This window comes from Berkeleyomyces rouxiae (genome assembly GCF_048999995.1).
Source record: "Berkeleyomyces rouxiae strain 22BRR77 chromosome Unknown BrBRR77_ptg000001l, whole genome shotgun sequence".
In the NCBI taxonomy this organism is placed as follows: domain Eukaryota; kingdom Fungi; phylum Ascomycota; class Sordariomycetes; order Microascales; family Ceratocystidaceae; genus Berkeleyomyces; species Berkeleyomyces rouxiae.
In genome coordinates this window covers 3413082-3430047 of record NW_027396491.1, presented here as the reverse complement: position 1 = coordinate 3430047, position 16966 = coordinate 3413082, and the positions used below count along the sequence as shown (strand labels likewise).

The 16966-nt window shown below is 49.8% G+C and overlaps 3 protein-coding genes across 3 annotated transcripts; 1 reads left to right on the top strand and 2 right to left on the bottom strand.

Annotated features, from left to right (window-relative positions):
* Positions 1-2382: 2382 nt before the first annotated feature.
* Positions 2383-4803, top strand: BROUX77_000972 (uncharacterized protein; the record flags this gene model as incomplete). Its single annotated transcript, XM_073753635.1, has 2 exons — positions 2383-2562; positions 2623-4803. 2 exons carry the CDS (start codon positions 2383-2385, stop codon positions 4801-4803), a joined length of 2361 nt encoding a protein of 786 aa, XP_073609207.1.
* Positions 4804-6255: 1452 nt separating this feature from the next.
* Positions 6256-6990, bottom strand: BROUX77_000971 (uncharacterized protein; the record flags this gene model as incomplete). Its single annotated transcript, XM_073753634.1, has 1 exon — positions 6256-6990. One exon carries the CDS (start codon positions 6988-6990, stop codon positions 6256-6258), a length of 735 nt encoding a protein of 244 aa, XP_073609206.1.
* A 2089-nt stretch (positions 6991-9079) lies between these two features.
* BROUX77_000970 (uncharacterized protein) lies at positions 9080-9851 on the bottom strand (the record flags this gene model as incomplete). Its single annotated transcript, XM_073753633.1, has 3 exons — positions 9080-9494; positions 9603-9772; positions 9843-9851. The coding sequence occupies 3 exons, from the start codon at positions 9849-9851 to the stop codon at positions 9080-9082; spliced, it is 594 nt and encodes a 197-aa protein (XP_073609205.1).
* Positions 9852-16966: the final 7115 nt, after the last annotated feature.

The following is a 16966-nucleotide window of genomic DNA, read 5'->3' as shown; positions in this document are numbered from 1 at the left end:
GCAAACTTCAAGCCAAGCCGTGGGATGGATAATAATAGGACAAGAATCTCGTACAATAGTTGCTAGTTTGCTGGGTATGTAACTAACTATGTAGTTAGTGATGTTCAAAGAAAGGAAACGTCTTCTGGAACCTGCGAGCTCCCGAAGCACTAGCGAAATTGGCGGTGCCCTTTGTACACATTTAAGTTGGCGCTCCGAGGGAATGTTTCTCGCAGGTTGAATCAAGTATTTCAGGTGTTTCTTTAGCGGGCTTAATTACGGGTTTCTGCGCAAGACATCAGCACTTGTAGGAGTAGGTAGTGCGTGCTCCTCATAGTTCAACGGTGTTAGCGGGGGATGAACAAGGTGGTGAGGGTGATGTTGCGGATGCTTGGAGGTGTCCCGCCTGCACGCATCGCGGTCGCGGAGAATGGATGTTGTCTTGTTAGCAACACGGAAGTCGTGAGTGGTGTGGGCATGTGGTGACTTGGACAGATACATGCTCGAGGTTGGAGGCACGCTCTCGTGGCTCCTCGCTTTGGTCCATGGTGTTCGGTGTGTTCAGGGCCGCTTGATCGGCTAAGCAGGTTTGACATGGCCGAGCAGTGGTCATGCATGCATTGCATAGGCATAGGCGCATAGGGGTCGCAAGTGCACTAAGTCAAGTGAGTGACAAGGACTTGTTCACAGCGTTGTGCTCGCGTCTGCACAACTGCTCTGCTCTGCTCTGGCTGTCTGACACTTGCGGTGCAGTGCTTGTTCAATGCTTAATGCTTAATGGTGGACTCCTCTGCTCAGACCCCTTGCCAGGGTCTCCCATCCCATATCTCATCTCAAGCAGGCGAACACTGGCCCTGGCCCTTTCTGGTCATTTGCCTCTTTTGCTCGCTCTGCTTGCTGGGGGGTGAATGTCAATGTCAATGTCCCTTGGGGTGTCCCTGAGCCACAAGCAGCTGGCGAGTGGTGCTTGTACCGGTACAAGCACATTGCATGTCGTTCGTTAATGGCAGAGAAGGGCACTCGAAGCCGGTTTGGCGTCAGGCCTGCCTGCACACGAGGAACAAAGCACAAAGACGCGGAGAGCTAGTACTGGGCGTGTAGCCGCGAGCAGACGCGTCTCTGGCCGGCTGCACGAAAGCAACAGCGGAGCTCCTTGCATGCAGGCGATGACTGGACTGCTTTGCTTTTCTCTGCTTTGCTCTGCTCTGTTCTTCTCCCCTTGACCGTGTCCTGTCCATGTTCTACCAGCTTGCAAAGGAGTCAACCCCCCCTCTCCCCTGTCCAGTTCTTGGTTGGGCTGGCCTGAGCTCTTAGAAGGTGGCCCCTCCAAAAGGTACATAGACAGGTACATAGGTCGGTACATTTGCAGGTACATGGCTAGGTGGGTAGAGCTGTAGGTGGGTAGGTACCAGTACAAGGTAGTTGCTGCTGTCATTTACGTTTGGATCATCCACATTGGGAAATAGCTGCCTGTACAAGGTACAAGCAAGCTCTTACTTTGTTGTACATGTACGGAAGTACCTCTACACACATACGTAGGTACCTGCTTAGTTGTGCCTCTGCTGGGCCCCTTATTCCCTTATTGCCTTACTGCCAGTAGCTGGGTCGGTCCCCATTGATCTTAATCCGCAATTCCAATCCTAAATCCCAATCAAACCATTCCACAATCTTTCTTCTTCTTACACGCCCCCCCTTCTTTCTTTAGACCTTGGACCTTGGACCGCCAACTTGACCCTTTCCTCTCGTGGCTCCAGGGTTTTGTCTCTCTTGATCTCTGACCTCTTCTCTTCCCTTCCTTTCCCTTTTCGCACTCCTTTTCCCCAGAGGCCTTGCATCGCCCTTTTCTTCGCCATCGTCGCGGCTATATTCTTTGTGTTCTTCTTCCTGTCGTGCCTCTGCCTCTGCTCTCAGCTACTCTGCATGCGTCTCTGTGCTTCTGCATCTTTTTCTTTATTTTTGCGCCTGCCATTGCCGTCGATTCTCTTCACCACTAGTGCCCTGTGATTTCCTACCGCGACCCTCTGATTTCATGGCGAACAATATAGAGCCGTAGTTGAGTGACCAACAACAATCCTCTCCGCAGGACCCAATCACCAACTCGTCGACCGACCATTTTCTTTTGATATTCGACTGCCTGTCTGGAAGCGACATTTTCCGAATTTACACTTCCCATATTGCCAGCCATCACATTCTTTTAGCTCTTCTCGATCAAGCGCTGTAGAGGCTGTACTTCCATCTACACCGACAGCTCCAGCACCACGAACCTCTGACCGTATTTTGTCGCTCGCTGCATCGTACGCGCTTAATTTCCCAGCCTTTAAATAATACGACTGCTGTGCGTTTTTGCTCTTATTCCAGGAACTTGACAGGCGACCATTCCAAATCACCAACCTGCGACTCAGAATGACGAGCACTCCCGACCTGATTCACCGCGGCTCGGCCGCCGCCGCCCATGCGCCAAACACGCTCTCGCTCGAGGATCGCTTCGAGATTCTCAAGGATATCGGCGATGGTAGCTTTGGTACAGTTGTTCTAGCTAGAATACGGACAGCTGGAGCTAACATTGCTAGAAGAGGCAGCATTGTAAGTCAAGAACCCGGAAATCTCACAATACCTTTATTCTAACTCACTGATCGTCTCTAGGTTGCCATCAAAACTATGAAAAAGACCTTCGACTCATTCGCGCCATGCCTCGAACTCCGTGAAGTGGTGTTTCTGAAGACCCTGCCGGTCCATAGCCATCTGGTTCCGGCTTTGGACATCTTCCTAGACCCATTTACCAAAAAGCTTCATATTTGCATGGAGTATATGGAGGGGAACCTCTACCAGCTCATGAAGTCGCGTGACCACAAGTGCCTTGACAACTCAACTGTCAAGAGTATTCTCTATCAGATTATGCTTGGCCTGGAGCATATCCACGCCCACAACTTTTTCCATCGTGACATCAAGCCCGAGAACATCCTGGTTTCCACCTCCGGAAGCGACATGAGCTCGCTCAGACGCTATTCATCACTTGTTGCCACCCCTTCCAATCATCCCACCTATGCTGTCAAAATCGCCGATTTTGGTCTTGCAAGAGAGACCCACTCAAAACTTCCATACACCACCTACGTCTCAACGCGTTGGTACAGAGCACCTGAGGTTTTACTTCGCGCAGGCGAGTACTCTGCCCCTGTTGATATTTGGGCCGTGGGCGCCATGGCTGTTGAGGTCGCTACCCTGAAGCCCCTGTTCCCTGGTGGCAACGAAGTTGACCAGGTGTGGAGAGTCTGCGAAATCATGGGCAGCCCCGGCAATTGGTACAACAAGGCTGGTGCGCGGGTTGGTGGCGGTGAGTGGAAGGATGGTATTCGCCTGGCTAACAAACTGGGCTTCTCGTTCCCCAAAATGGCCCCTCATGCAATGGAAACAATTCTACAAGCTCCTCAATGGCCCGCCTCACTCAGTCACTTTGTAACTTGGTGTTTGATGTGGGACCCCAAGACCCGCCCGACTTCCACCCAAGCTATCGCTCACGACTACTTCCATGACGCTGTTGACCCCCTGAGACCGAGATCATCCGCCTCAAGAATTCTGGGTCGCAAGCAATCTGACATCAGCCACCGTGGCTCCAAGGATGTTGGCGTCATTCTTGCCGGCCACAATTCGAACCCTGCACTAACCTCGAAGCCTTCGTGGTTCCGAAAGTCACTAATTGGGCGTTCCGAAAGCAACCCTGACCATTCTACCAACTCCCACAGCGCACCGGCGAAGGATGCGCCTAGACCATCACCGGTCAGCGTCGTTGGCGGTCCTTCTGTCAGTGAGGTCCCCGCAGCCGCCAACACCGCCAAGAAAGCCGCCAACGCCGCCAAGCGGGCAACCTGGGCCAATGGCTCAACAGCCCCTATCAACATTCTCCCTTCTATCAAGCCCGTTTCTCCCATCTCAGACACCGTTACTGCCCAAGCCAATAGAGAAGAGCGCAACAAAAAGATTGCGCGACAACTGTCTGTTAACTCAAGCACCAACAACTACAACGACAAGACTACTGGCCTGACCTCACCCGTTAGCGGCCACAAGGAGAGCTTCTTCTCGCATCTCCGCAAGCGCGCAAGGAGACTATCAGGCCGTCACATGACACCCGCATCACCTAGCTACGATGATATCGAGGCCCAGGCTGGCTGCAGCCCGTGGGCAGTTAACAGCAATCGCAACTCCATGATCATAGACTCTGCAATTGCACCTAAACCAGAAAACCACGATGCTGGGCACAAAATCCAACATGCAACCAACTACCACTCACCACCGCCACAGGCCCATCAGAACGCGAGTAATCTTAAGCGGCATCACTCTCTTCCCAAGGCCCAGCACCCTAAGTCTGTTGACAACCTTCTCGGCGCCGCACGGAATACCGGTACCGGGTCCCTTGGCAGCCGCACCACGCGGCGGTCCAAGATCATCGCCCCTGGTGGCCGACAATACGACACACCCGACGAGGAAGATGAGCTTCTCGACGAAGTGCTCTCGTCCACACAGGGCGCCATGCAGCAGATGGATAAGGAAACCAGCGCCCAAACTGCCGCAATGCCCGCCGCCCCCGGTGCCAAGCCGCTGCGCCAATCGGCCAGTACCATGGCCATCTCCAACCCGTATCCCACGCCATCACCCTCTGCTAGTGGAAACATTGCGCTCTTCGCCGACCAGTCGACTCTGGCACCCAAGCCTCTAGAAATCAAAAAGCCGCTCGACACACAGCTCAAGTGGCCCACTCCGCCGTACGAGGAGAGTGAGTGGGCCGCCTCGGCATCAGCGAGTATCTGGGCCGCAAGCAATCGTTTTTAAATGAGTGCAACCGGCGTGGCGTCGTCTTGGCTATTTTTTTTTTTGTTTCTACACTATTCTTTTTGTCCAAAGAGTTGGAGGTGCTGGGAAGGCTCGCATATTATTCCTACCGCGTTTTTTCTTGTCCCTTCCCCCTCTTCTAACAACCCGCGTTTCTTTATGAGCTTTCTGTGGTTTGAGCGTGTAGTTTAAGCTTTGCTACAAGGTTCTGTTTTATCTCTTTTCATTTGTCTCTCATTATGGCGGTCGGCTCTCTGTTGGTTTATTCTCCCGTTTTCCGCCCTCCCCCCTTTACTTGGTGCTACTTATTCTTGCCCTTACTTTTCTTCATCTCTGGGGATGGGATCAAGAGCACTATCTATTTCCTTCTTTCCCTTTCACCCTTCTTCTCTTCATCCGTTGATATTTTCTTCCATATTTTTTTTTTTGATGCTTCTTCCGTTTTTCTTCATCTCTTGCTTCACTTTTGGTATTATTTCGTTGGGATCCAAGGTAGGGGGAAACCAAGTCTGGCGTTGGCGAGAATTTGTTTGTTCTTTTGTCACTTATTAGTTTGACCTGCGTTTCTCCATACTCACAGCTCGAAAGGGATTCTTGTTTCTTTTTCTTCTTCTCTTCCATTTACTGTTGCTGTTCCCAGATTTTTGCTTTTTGTCTCTTCTTATTACCTTTCCTTGCTATATATGATGCTGCTTTCTGTCTTCTCCTTCTCACTGCTCTCAACTCTCGTATTCTTGCTGCTTATCCCACTGAAGTGCTTGCGGTAAAGAGCTGTCTGTCGCCTTCATTACTCTTATAATATAGCCAGTCTTCCGCCTTGCCCTTGTTTGTGACGTCTGAGAGTTGGACGGTCATATCGATGCGTGGTAGACCGGTGATTGCTTTCCAATCAGATCTCCTTGGCTTTCTACTTTGTTCTCCCATCGTCTTTTTATATCCATGCTGTTAAACCACTTGTGTTCTGTTTTGTTTGTCCCGGCTTTCTACCATTCGTTTTGGTTCTATAACTAGTAAACAAGCTACGACAACCACGATTTGTTTGCGATTCATCGTGCTACTTTACATAACTATACACATCTCAGCCGGAATCTAGACTTCCTGTTTCTCGCCCAGCCTGTGGGTTCTTGGGGGTCGAGTTATTCCATGTTCTATACTTTTCTCTACCACCTAGTGGCTCTCCCTTCCCTCACTATACGTTTATCTTTTTTTTTCTGTGGTGTTCACTAATATTGGGTTGTTGTATTGCCGGTGATATACTCTATAGTGGCATATATTGCCAATCTATCTCGTTTTTTCCAACTATTTGTGATTGCTAAACTTGACAATGAGCAGTTCTTGTAGGCTCTTCTTGGACCTTTCTGTTGTCTAGAATCTCATTCTAACAAGCCGCTCCATCTGCCGTTCTGCACGAGACATGCATGCACCACCATATTCCTCACCTCAAAACGAACCCTACATCCTAACCGCCGCCTCCACAACATACGCCTCCCCATCCTCCCCACCCACCGGCAACGCGCCCATCCGACAGATCGCCACCTGCTCCACCGGCACATTGCGCATCCACTGCACATCCGCCGCCCAGTCCACTGCCGCGCGCGCATCCAGCATCACGCGCTGCCCGCGGCCGCGACCGCGGCCCTGGCCCGGGAGGTACACCGTGTTGACTAGCGTCGCATGCAGCCGCAGCGCGCGCTCGCGCTCGCTATCCATCAGCCCCGCGTCGATAAAGACCTGCCGCAGCCTGGCGCAGAAGCGCTCGAGCACGCCGGCGCTGGCGCTGGCGCTGTCGCTGGGGTGTGCGTACAGCACGGATGTGCAGCCCATTTCGTGCATGGGGTGCAGGCCCGTCAGCGAAATACTCAGCGCCGGCGCCACCAAAGCAGCCCCGCTCACCTCGCTGCGCACCGCGTCCAGCAGCGCCGCCGGCCGCACCGACGCCAGCAGCCGACACGCGCGCGCCAGGGCCGCCGGGTCCGTCGCGAGGTCCATGACGCCCAGCGTCAGGTGGATGGTCCCCAGCGGGCGGATGGTGGGCGTGGGGATGCCGAGGGCCGGGGTGGCGGCGGCGTGGGCGCGGAAGGCGGCCAGGCTGCGCTGTAGCTGCGGGCGGGAGGTGTGTGTGGCTAGTGGGATGCAGAGAAAGTGCGAGGGTCGTAGGCGCGGAGACTGTGCTGGGCGGCGTGTCATTTTGTTGAGTCTGTGTGTATTTGTGAGTTTGGGGTGGGCGTCTTTTTGGGGGTGGATGAGGTGCTGTCATGTTCAGAGCTTGACAAGGACGTGATGTCAAACGAGAGAGAGGCGTCTAGAGTTGGGCTAGCTTAGTATCCGTGAACCCTAAGCCTGTCTCTCAGAGTGCCCGGGGGGACCGTTGTACGTCTTTGTCAAACGTCAAACTTCACTTTCGTTGGTGACCTATCACAGGACTAACGTCATATCACAGCTTGCTCAAATCTGTGTTCATGGGAAAGGGACACACAAGAAGCCAGGTGCATGAATGATGCGTTTGTATCTTTATTTTTTTTTTGCAAAAAAATGACATTTGCCATTTGGGGCCTTGTGCTCTTGGGCTGAGGGGGAGGAGCTTACAATAATATAAATGTATGTACATATGTACATACAGGCACCCCCCTCCCTCTGTTTCTGCCGAGCTCACGAACGAGCAAAATATGCCCATTCTGAGACTGTTCGAATAGCTGACTGATGGCTGGCTTTTTCTGTTTAGGATCTGTCAAAAAAGAACAGAGGAATCCAAGATGGACTTGCCAGGCACATACATACAAGCATATGTACTAGGCTCGTGATAAGCCTCTCACGGGAGGAGGCGAGACTTGCTGAGTTGTTGAAAAATATCATCGGCGCAGGATATGGACATACACTTGCGTATCTACCAACTACTTGTATAACGAGTTATGTGTAGTTACTTGTAGAACTTATACTATGGGGGACTTGTGGCAGACTCACGCAGCTCAACTTCCCCCATTATCCTCCACCTCTTGCCCCTCCTCCGCCTCCCCCTCCCCCATCTTTCAACCAGACCCAGACTCCCTCCTCCTATCGTCATCTGCCTACCACCAGGTACAGAGCTCTTGGGCACTTCCACGCAGGCGAGCCCTTCCGATGCCTAGACAGGGTTGGTTGGATTCCTTCTTCCTTCAGCGTCCGGTTCAGGACAGAGCTGAGACACGCAAAACCCACTCTCACTCTGCTGCCATGCACATAACAAAAAGTATGCGTAACTTGTGCCGTTTGGGCTGATATTATGTTTTTTTTTTCTTGATGCTGCTGATGCTGCCGGGATTCTCGGTGTCTGTGTTTGTGCCGTAACATGAGCCTGGAGGAGCAATGTCGCAGTGAGATGGGTATCCGGTAACAGGGTGCCATGCCCAACTTGGCCTACCGGACCTCTGGACGTTGCATATCCGGAGTAGACCTGATCCCTGTCACCGTTTGCCTGTGGACAACAAGCCACACTTGAAATTTCCTTCGCTACTGGTATCGGTCAGTCACATCCCCCGCTTTCTTTCTGCTCTGCTCATGTTGTTTGTATGTATATGCTTGTCAAGGGCTACCGAAGCCAGGATATTTTGTTTTATTGCTCCCACAAAAAAGACAGAGTGGCTGAAAAAAAAGGAAAAAAGTCTTCATGAAAATGGCAGAAACCGAAACCAAATAAAAAAGAAAAACCAAACAAAAAAACAAAAAGAAAATCCTTGAAGAAAATCCGTAGCTGAAAATTGATAGAAAACACCATGACAAAGCAAGTCGTACTGCATCATCTAGATCGTATGCATCAAAAACGAAGTCAATGTTGAGAGAACGTCAAGGGTGCCTTTTTTTATGCGCCGTAATCATGAAATGGGTGGGTATAACGGACTGACTAGACAGTCAAAACATTTAAGGAGAGAAAAGAAAAGAAATTGAAGAAAGGAAAGAGGCATGCATATGGTGTACAACATGAAAGCAAGGCGGGAATAAACGCGAACAATATCGAAATGCTGGGCAGCAAGGACTTGGTCCTGTGTTTCTTGGGACCGGTTACCATGTCTGGACAAAGCTGAAGAATAGACCTATGAGATCGCCGCTTAGGAATAGACGGGGTAAAGGCGACAGACAGCTCAAAGCGAAAGGCTCAAGTGACCTGATCTTGCTGAAAGACTTTACCATGGCAGGAAGCCGCAATGGATGATTGACTTATCTCTAGCCATGATGCTAGACTGAGATAAACCAGGCCAAGGCTTTAGATTTCGAGTAGTACAACGCGATATTGTTGCTTGACTTATGCCTTGGCAGACTGAGTCTTATTTTCTTGCTGGTCTTCAGCATCATCGTCTTCATTATCTTCATCCTCGTTGTCACTCTCGCCATTATCGGAAACGTCATCTTCTGCGTCTTCCTGGGGCGTTTCCGCACCGCCCTGGGGGATGGCGGGAAGATCGAATTCGTCAAAGTCACCGTAAAAGTCGCGGAGCTTGGTTTCAGCAGCCTCAAAGTCGGTGATCAACACCTCGAGAGTTGTGCTGATGAGATCCAAAGCCGCCTCAGGAGTCAGGGTTTTCTCATCGATATCCTGTAGCTTGCCATACTGTTGTATTTTTTGGCAGTGTACCTGGACATGGGTGAGTCCTATGGCGGCCGACGAGCCCTTGAGATAGTGACCAAGATCATAGAGATCGGGCAGATCGCGTTTTTTCCTGTGTCAAGGGAGGATACAAATTAGTTTTTTTCTTCTTTTGGGAAACAGTGGATAGAAGTCGCAGCCAAGTACAAAGAAATTTGGCTATGAGGGTGGTTACACTTACAAAGCGGCCCTGATTTTGGCAAAGGTGTCACGCGCTTGACTCAAGTAATCGACAACAAGCTCGCGACTGAAAGAGCGGTCCGAATCGCTGTCATCCATTTCAAGAATTTGGGAGAAGATCATAGCATCAAAGCCGTCGCCAAGATCAATGATCTCCATGTCTTCGACTGGCTATAAGCACCAAATATTAGCCGATTGCTAGGGATTGACAGAGCTCCTAAGAAATCTATCAAGAACTTACTGACGACATGATGGGTATTTCTGCAGATGCCTTGTTCGAGAGGTGAATCAAATGGCAAGTGACTACTGAATTCGACGGAGCCCAGAGATGGATAATGCCGCCGGGTTATAGAGGACTCGAGTTTGAGAGGAGTCCAATAATTCGCGAAGGCGACTCGGTATCGTAGGCAGTTGGTAGAAAGGAAAAGATGTGCAAAATGGAGGGGCGGTTGACACGGTAAGAAAGAGAGGGATAATTTGAATGGAAGAACGAGGTAGATGACAGAAGAGGAGATTCAAGTGAGACGACTACAAGGTAGCTAGAGAAAAGTCGAGCCAGCAGTGTTGGATAAATTTTAAGAAAGCGAAGGAAAGGTCAATATTTCACAGCGCCGGTTGTTGGCCTGAAGTTTAGACCAATGTAGAGAAAGAGATGGAGAAAGGGCGTTGTGTTTTGTGCGGGAGCGGGGCACGTTTGTTGTCTACGCGCTTGACGATGAAGGTAATGACAGACGCAAAAGGCGAACAAGTATAAGATGCCGGTAGCTATCAGAGTCAGGATTCGGGAGAATTCAGATGGAGAGAGCTCAGAAGCCAGGTTCAGGTTGCGGTTCAGGTTCACGGCTCAAAGATGATATGTTCCGTTAAGAGAGACAAGAATTGTAGGTAGCACCACACATATGCCAATGAATATAACAAGATAGGTGGGGGAGAAGAAAGAGAATGTTGGGTTGGTCTGAGAGAAATAGAACGGTAGAGGTCAGTAATTAGGACTAGAAAAAGGCCCAGGAACAAGTTGACGAGATAAAAGTGCTAGGGCAGGAAGGAGGTAGTCCAGAGAAGAACGCCGGGGGACTGGCAGTAGAAGTAGTTCCCACAAGAAGAGACAAGATAAAGCCGGCTTCCCCTTGTACTTGTAGGTGACAGAACAAAAGGATGGAGGAAGATGCGAGGACAGGCAAGACAAGCAAGGCAAGGCCGTGGTTCTCAAGGCATGGCGAGATCAAATCAGTGAATTGATTTACTTTTTGCTGGCTGTTGTTAAATTGGGCACGGATGGGAAAAGTGGGCCTATGACGCGGGGCAGAAATTCTCATGCATACAAGCTGTGGATTTTCTTAGAGCACTTTGTGTGTGGTGTCATGCCCTTGGTTTGCGTGGGAGGAGCTAACTAGTTCAGATATCAATGTAGCCCGCAATCTGGCAGAACCCGGCTTGGTTGGCTTGGCTTTGTTTAGGTGAGGTGAGGCGTGGCCTAGACCGGGGCTACTGCACGCACACAAACATCAAGAATGGGCATACAACACCGAGTTGAAGGTCCACAGACCAGAGGGATACAGTGACGGACGGGGTGAGTGCAGATGGAAGGCAGAGGTGACACGATGACGAGGGCGACGGAAGAGAAGATGCAGGAGAATGAGGGCGAGGACAAGCAGAGAGGGCGGGACTATACTTTGCGGCAAGACGTGTGTGTGGAGAGGGGAGAGGCGAATCAATTCAACAGAGAGCCAGCGATACAATCTATCTAATCTGGACAGCGCATGAGAGCAGCGAGGGTTGGGACGAGAGTGAAGCCGGGGGGAGTGAGGGGCTGCTTGTTTGACGGGACAGTTCCTGGCCTGGTTCAGCAGAGAAGGATGACGACTCACAGCGATCGCGGTCGGATAAGACTCAATTTTTAGAACACCGGAAATTTGCAGGTGCCGATTTCGATGCGGGCAATGGATGGGCCTGGCGCGAATGGACACACGGCGGCGGCGAAGTGCGCAAGGATGGGGAAAAAACGAGGGCGGCGATGATGCAATGATGCGGGAGGAAGAGGAAAAGACGAAGAGAAGAAGAGCACAAAGATGGGCGGGAAAAAAAAAAGGGGGGGGGGGGGGGCGCCTTCATTTGCAGAAAGGAGAAGAAAGACCGGCGAAATATCTCAAGCCAAAACGGAAAGAGGCTAGAAGGCAAACGAAGTCTACAAGTTGCAGCCACGCTAAAGTTGGCACTTGCTGTGAGCTGAAGAGCCAATGTATCCATGTACCCACGGGTAACTACTAACACTTGCGCTTTCTCGGGTTTCTTGGTATGACGAATCACGTTAACTATTCAACCGCAGACAGCCAAGAAGAACCGTATCAAGCAAGCCAACCGGAGCCAGAAGGACAAGACCAACGGCGGCAGCCCAGACAGTTGTCACGACAAGAGAGCTCTCGAGGTCTTGGAGACTAGGCCAAATCACTCTGTCTGGACACTCGCACTACGAGGCTGACTAGCCATACAAATACCATTACCAGTGTTCACGTATTGCCGCGAAGGAGTAGAAAGGTGGGGGGAGAGGGGTCGTTTTTTTCTCTCTATTTTCTGTCTACCTTCTGCATTTGTCTAGTTATATCCTAGTTTTGGAGAAGCTTCGAGTTTCCTTGCTTGGGCTATATGCAACCTTGTCGAGTAATCTTGCTACCAACTGGGCTCACTGGGCAACTGACTGACCTGGGCCGACAAACCAGCTTATAAGGAAGCGCCGTTGGATCACGACAAGCTGGATGAATTACAACGCACCGCGTACTTCTATGGGCGGGCTGTGTCGAAGTGCTGAGATCAACGTTCATGTACGAGTACACACGCAGGCCAAAATACGTCCCACTATACTCGAAGGCTCGCAGGGACACATCAGGATGGCTCTATGTCCATCTGCTCTTAGCCTTCCCTCCCCACCCCGATGCGCTGACCATTATTATATCTAGTAACTAGTAGTTCTTGAGTATTCAAGCGGGGGCCCTTGAACGACAATGGCGCCTCATCCTGGCCATAATAGGTGCAAATACATCATCTATGGATACCGTATACGTATGAAAGACGACCCTAGAGCCAGTGTCTTATACATGTAGGATGGAGATTAGATCATCTTTTACTTGTATACAGAGTAGGTGCATGTGCGCCGATATTCTAGAAATAACCGCAAGGATTCTTTCCCTGTGTTCCTTGGAACATACATTGTATAGGCACAAGTACACCCAGATACGTCGGTATGTAGGTAGAGACTTGGCTATAGTTGGTTAACTACCTCATTCACAAGTGCAAGGCATACGCAGTCACAGAGCATTTCTTATTATCTTGCTGTCTAAGTGGATGGCTCGTTCGCGGGGAAGTGAACAGAGTGCTGGGTGCCATACGAGGACACTCAGGACTGACCACAAGCATAGTAGAGTCCCAATTACATCCTTCTGGTACATAGCTTCATTCGGCTCTTCCACCCATCGATCAAGATCTGAGTAGGCCTCCAGACAAAGGAGAGACCAAAAAGCCCGACCTGACAATCCACGGGATGGGATGGACTGTACGTGGCCGGCCGGTATTCAACTTCCTTTCCGCCCTATTTTCCTTGAGCTTATTTCCATTGTCTTGGACTTTGAATTTGTCAATCCTTTTAATCATCTTCATTCTTGGCTACTTTTTTATGATGAAGGCAATTGGCGTAGGTCATTGTGAAATAAAATATTATGCTGCAAAAGAAAGGCCCAGGAAGAAGTCCCTGTTCATATTAGACTAGTCAAATATGAAGCAGCTAGTCGCATTTCTTCGCCATGATGCAATTCACTCGACCACATGACCATCCGTTTCTCTTTGATTTTACTGGCCACTGACGAATAGATGCCGAGGAGTAACTATGCAGGAGCGTTTCTTTTTTTGGCATGTCTGGCCTGGTTTTTGGGATTTAGGTCGGTAACAGTCAGAACAAAGAGATGAGAGGCAAAGCCGAGAATCAAGTCAACAAGTCCCCATCCCATCTCCCTCTCCCTCTGCCAAGCCACGTCCTACAAGCACAAGTAAACTTGCACATCCGTGTGTCTGGTTAGCTCTTCAGGGGAGAGTCCATGATGGTTCAAAGCCAGCCATGGGCACGTCTTGTCTTCTATTATTAGAACAAATCAAACCTCAACCCCCTGTTGATGTTTGTTTTCGGACTTTTTTTTTTCATTCATGAAGGACAACAACATACTTGCATTGAGCCTCATCTCCATCCTACGTACATACTCCGGCTCGTTTTATTTCTAGATCGGGTGTTGTTCTATATCTCGTCTGATGTTCGAGTGCTCCTTCCTTTCCCGCGTCGTCACCAGCAGCACGCGTTCTCTTTTTAGGTTATTGCCATCACCGAGGCTTGTCTTGGTAGCTTAGGCTCTTTCCTCGACGCACGAGAAAGTTTTCGTCCGGAACTTCAACTGAGCTTGGACTTTATTTTTACATGCAAAAGGTGTGTGTTGCCGGCACTGTTTTCTACCAGTATTGCATGCCATGGGACAGGTCATAATCGCCTCCTTTTGGCGTTGTTGTTGTATCGAAGCGGTGAATAAGCATGAACATACATACAGAGCCCTAAAGGCGCACGTACTTGTAGATTTCATGGCTGAGGATGATACCAAGAACATGCGTGGATATGGGCATGCAGCCTATGACTACAACACATGTGTGTATGGACAACATGTACACATGAGCGCATGTGCTACATATCACAATGGCATTGTATAGAGTTCTCGTAATCCTTCAAATTTGTTTTCTCTCTCTACTGATATCATTTCTGCGCCTGGTTTCTTTACTGTACTGGCGAAGGGTGGCTTACCTGCCCAGCAAGCCGACGTGGCGAATATAACTCGGCATTTAGATCAGGACTGTTCCATCTACCCTGCAGTTCGTTTGCAAGCATAGGGGCTAATGATGGCACTGTTCTAGAAGCTGACCCAACCGCTCCGACCTTTTCCCAGACATAAGAAAGTTGTGTGGCATGTTTTTCTTGCTTTTTCAGACATTTTCGCGTGCCACTAGATCTCATTGTACTACAAGCAGTTCGGTCTCCGAGACTGTAATATTGCATTGTCTTTCGTGAATGTGAAACCCAAAAATCTTACGCGCCGTGCTACAAACTCAGAAATGAACCCACATTGTCTCTAAATGCTTCAAAAAGTTATGACAAGTAGGCGTATGCCATATTGGCTGGCAAGGAAGAGAGGGCTGCCACTTGCTGGGCAAATCTCACTGGCGTTGTGTAGAGCCCTGCTCGCTTCGAGATTTGCACCTCCCCCCGGCGCATGTTCATCACTGCTTTAGTTGTACATGGGATGGAAAAATTTGCACAGAGGCGCACTCCACATCGTCATCGTCATCATGCTTCTGCTGCGACTCCAAGGGATTCCTTTGGTCAGATGATCTTCCTAAAGAGAAAGAAGGATGCGGTAACTATGCGTTTATGCTACCGATGGTGGCACACCCGTCCCATGCTGTACACATGTGGTGGTTCCCAAGCAATTAGAGTGGTTGGTGCATGTGATATTCTATGCACTTGTGCCATAACAATGCTGCGATAATTATCTTAGAGATCAGCTATCCGGGGATACATGATAGTCAGCTTCGGGGGACATGCTGGGAGTAATAGTCTCAAAAGGCTTTTCAATAAGAGGGAAACAACAGGAATGCCATTGTTCCTTGTCTCACTCACACCTTCTCCCCTTCCTTCGGGCCTTGATGTCTTGGGTCTTCCTCCCCTTTCATCCTCTCCTCGCACATCAACTGATCTTTGCTCTCGCTAAACCGCGCTGGCTCCTTTCTTTTTCCTGTTGAGCAACTTTGCAGCTGCAGAAGAGCAAGTGGCTGGAAAAGAAGCCCAATTTTTCGGCAATTTTCTGTGTGTTCTGGCGATTCAGACCCCTTACTACATTTCTGTCGCTCATCACTAATCGACAAGGGCAGTATTGATGTGCTTTGGAAAATTGTGGTCTTGTTACACCACCACGCCCCATTGTGGTACCTGCCACAACGGACTGCGGCTATGTACAATGAGACGATATCTATGTATGTACATACATAATTAGTTCGTTAGCTACAGCTTGTTAGTTCTACAAGCCTCCACACATACAACATGCATGCATTTGCCTGGGTTTCTCTTGCTTCAAATCTCTGGCTCGACCTGACATCCTTCTGGACACTTCACAGCCATTCATTTGGTCCATCCACGGAAAACTGTACCAACCTCTGGCAATGTGTATCAGTACCAAAGTGGGCTTTCTCTTTCCACTCTGTTGCGCTAGATATGTATGCAGATGTTCATGTATGTACAATACGTACGTAGGACACCACCTCCCCTCCCCGACCCTTCACACTTCAGGGGACCAATAACATATCGACTTTTGACCCAGCCAAAGATTTATACCTACGTCATACCGCTCTCCACTTGCTAACCCCTGGCGTGCACTAGACTCGCATAAGAATAAGCTACCTGCGTTTTCATCTTGTGCATAGACTAGGGTCTTCATAACAACACATAGCAAAACTTGCGTGATAAAAAAAGGAATCTGAACTCCATATGTGTGTGCTCATACATATGTACAAGGACAAACACATCAACCCGAGGCCAAGTTATCCGCTTTGCATATTCCAAATGTCACCCGCTGCCTTGACCACCCTGGATGGCTGGTTTCACCGCCCCTTCATGCTGACTGTCGAATGCTTGAATTGCACACATTTGCGCCCAGGGGCTACAGAGATAACTGAGGCTTTAGGTACGAACCACGGACGAGAGTATTAATACCGTATACCCTTTATTACCATGTTCCATTCAGGGCAGTTATGTATGGTACTATGAACAGATACTTGTGAAAGCAGAGACATTGACGAGAGATGACGGTCAAGCCGGATATAGACGTAGATTATATATGACAGTGAGGACCGTAGCCAAGGTTGAGACCAAGCAGCTAGTTATAGTAAATGATTCCCTGGCTCGCTTGTCTTGGGCTAAGGAAAATTATGGCTACCAAGCAGTAGCCGTTGTGAATACTAACCCGACATTGGCGCTTGTTTTGTGTATTCTTCCTCAGCCAGCCAACAACTGGCTGTCCCCGCACTCTCTTTCCCGGCCTCATGTCGTTCCTTTTTCCAGCCAGGATTATGAGGATAGGGGGCGGATACAGATGTGTCTAAGCAAGTTCCTTCCATGTGTAGGTGCACCTACATCCACTCCATCGAAACGGTCTGTCTGTCCATGATACTTGGCCCACCCCCTTGAGCCTGTATATAAACAGGTATTTAGCAGTACGCACCACCAAAAAGAAATAGCAGAGGCGTACATTAGCCGAGTTCCATATGTACCGTCTCTACTAGATG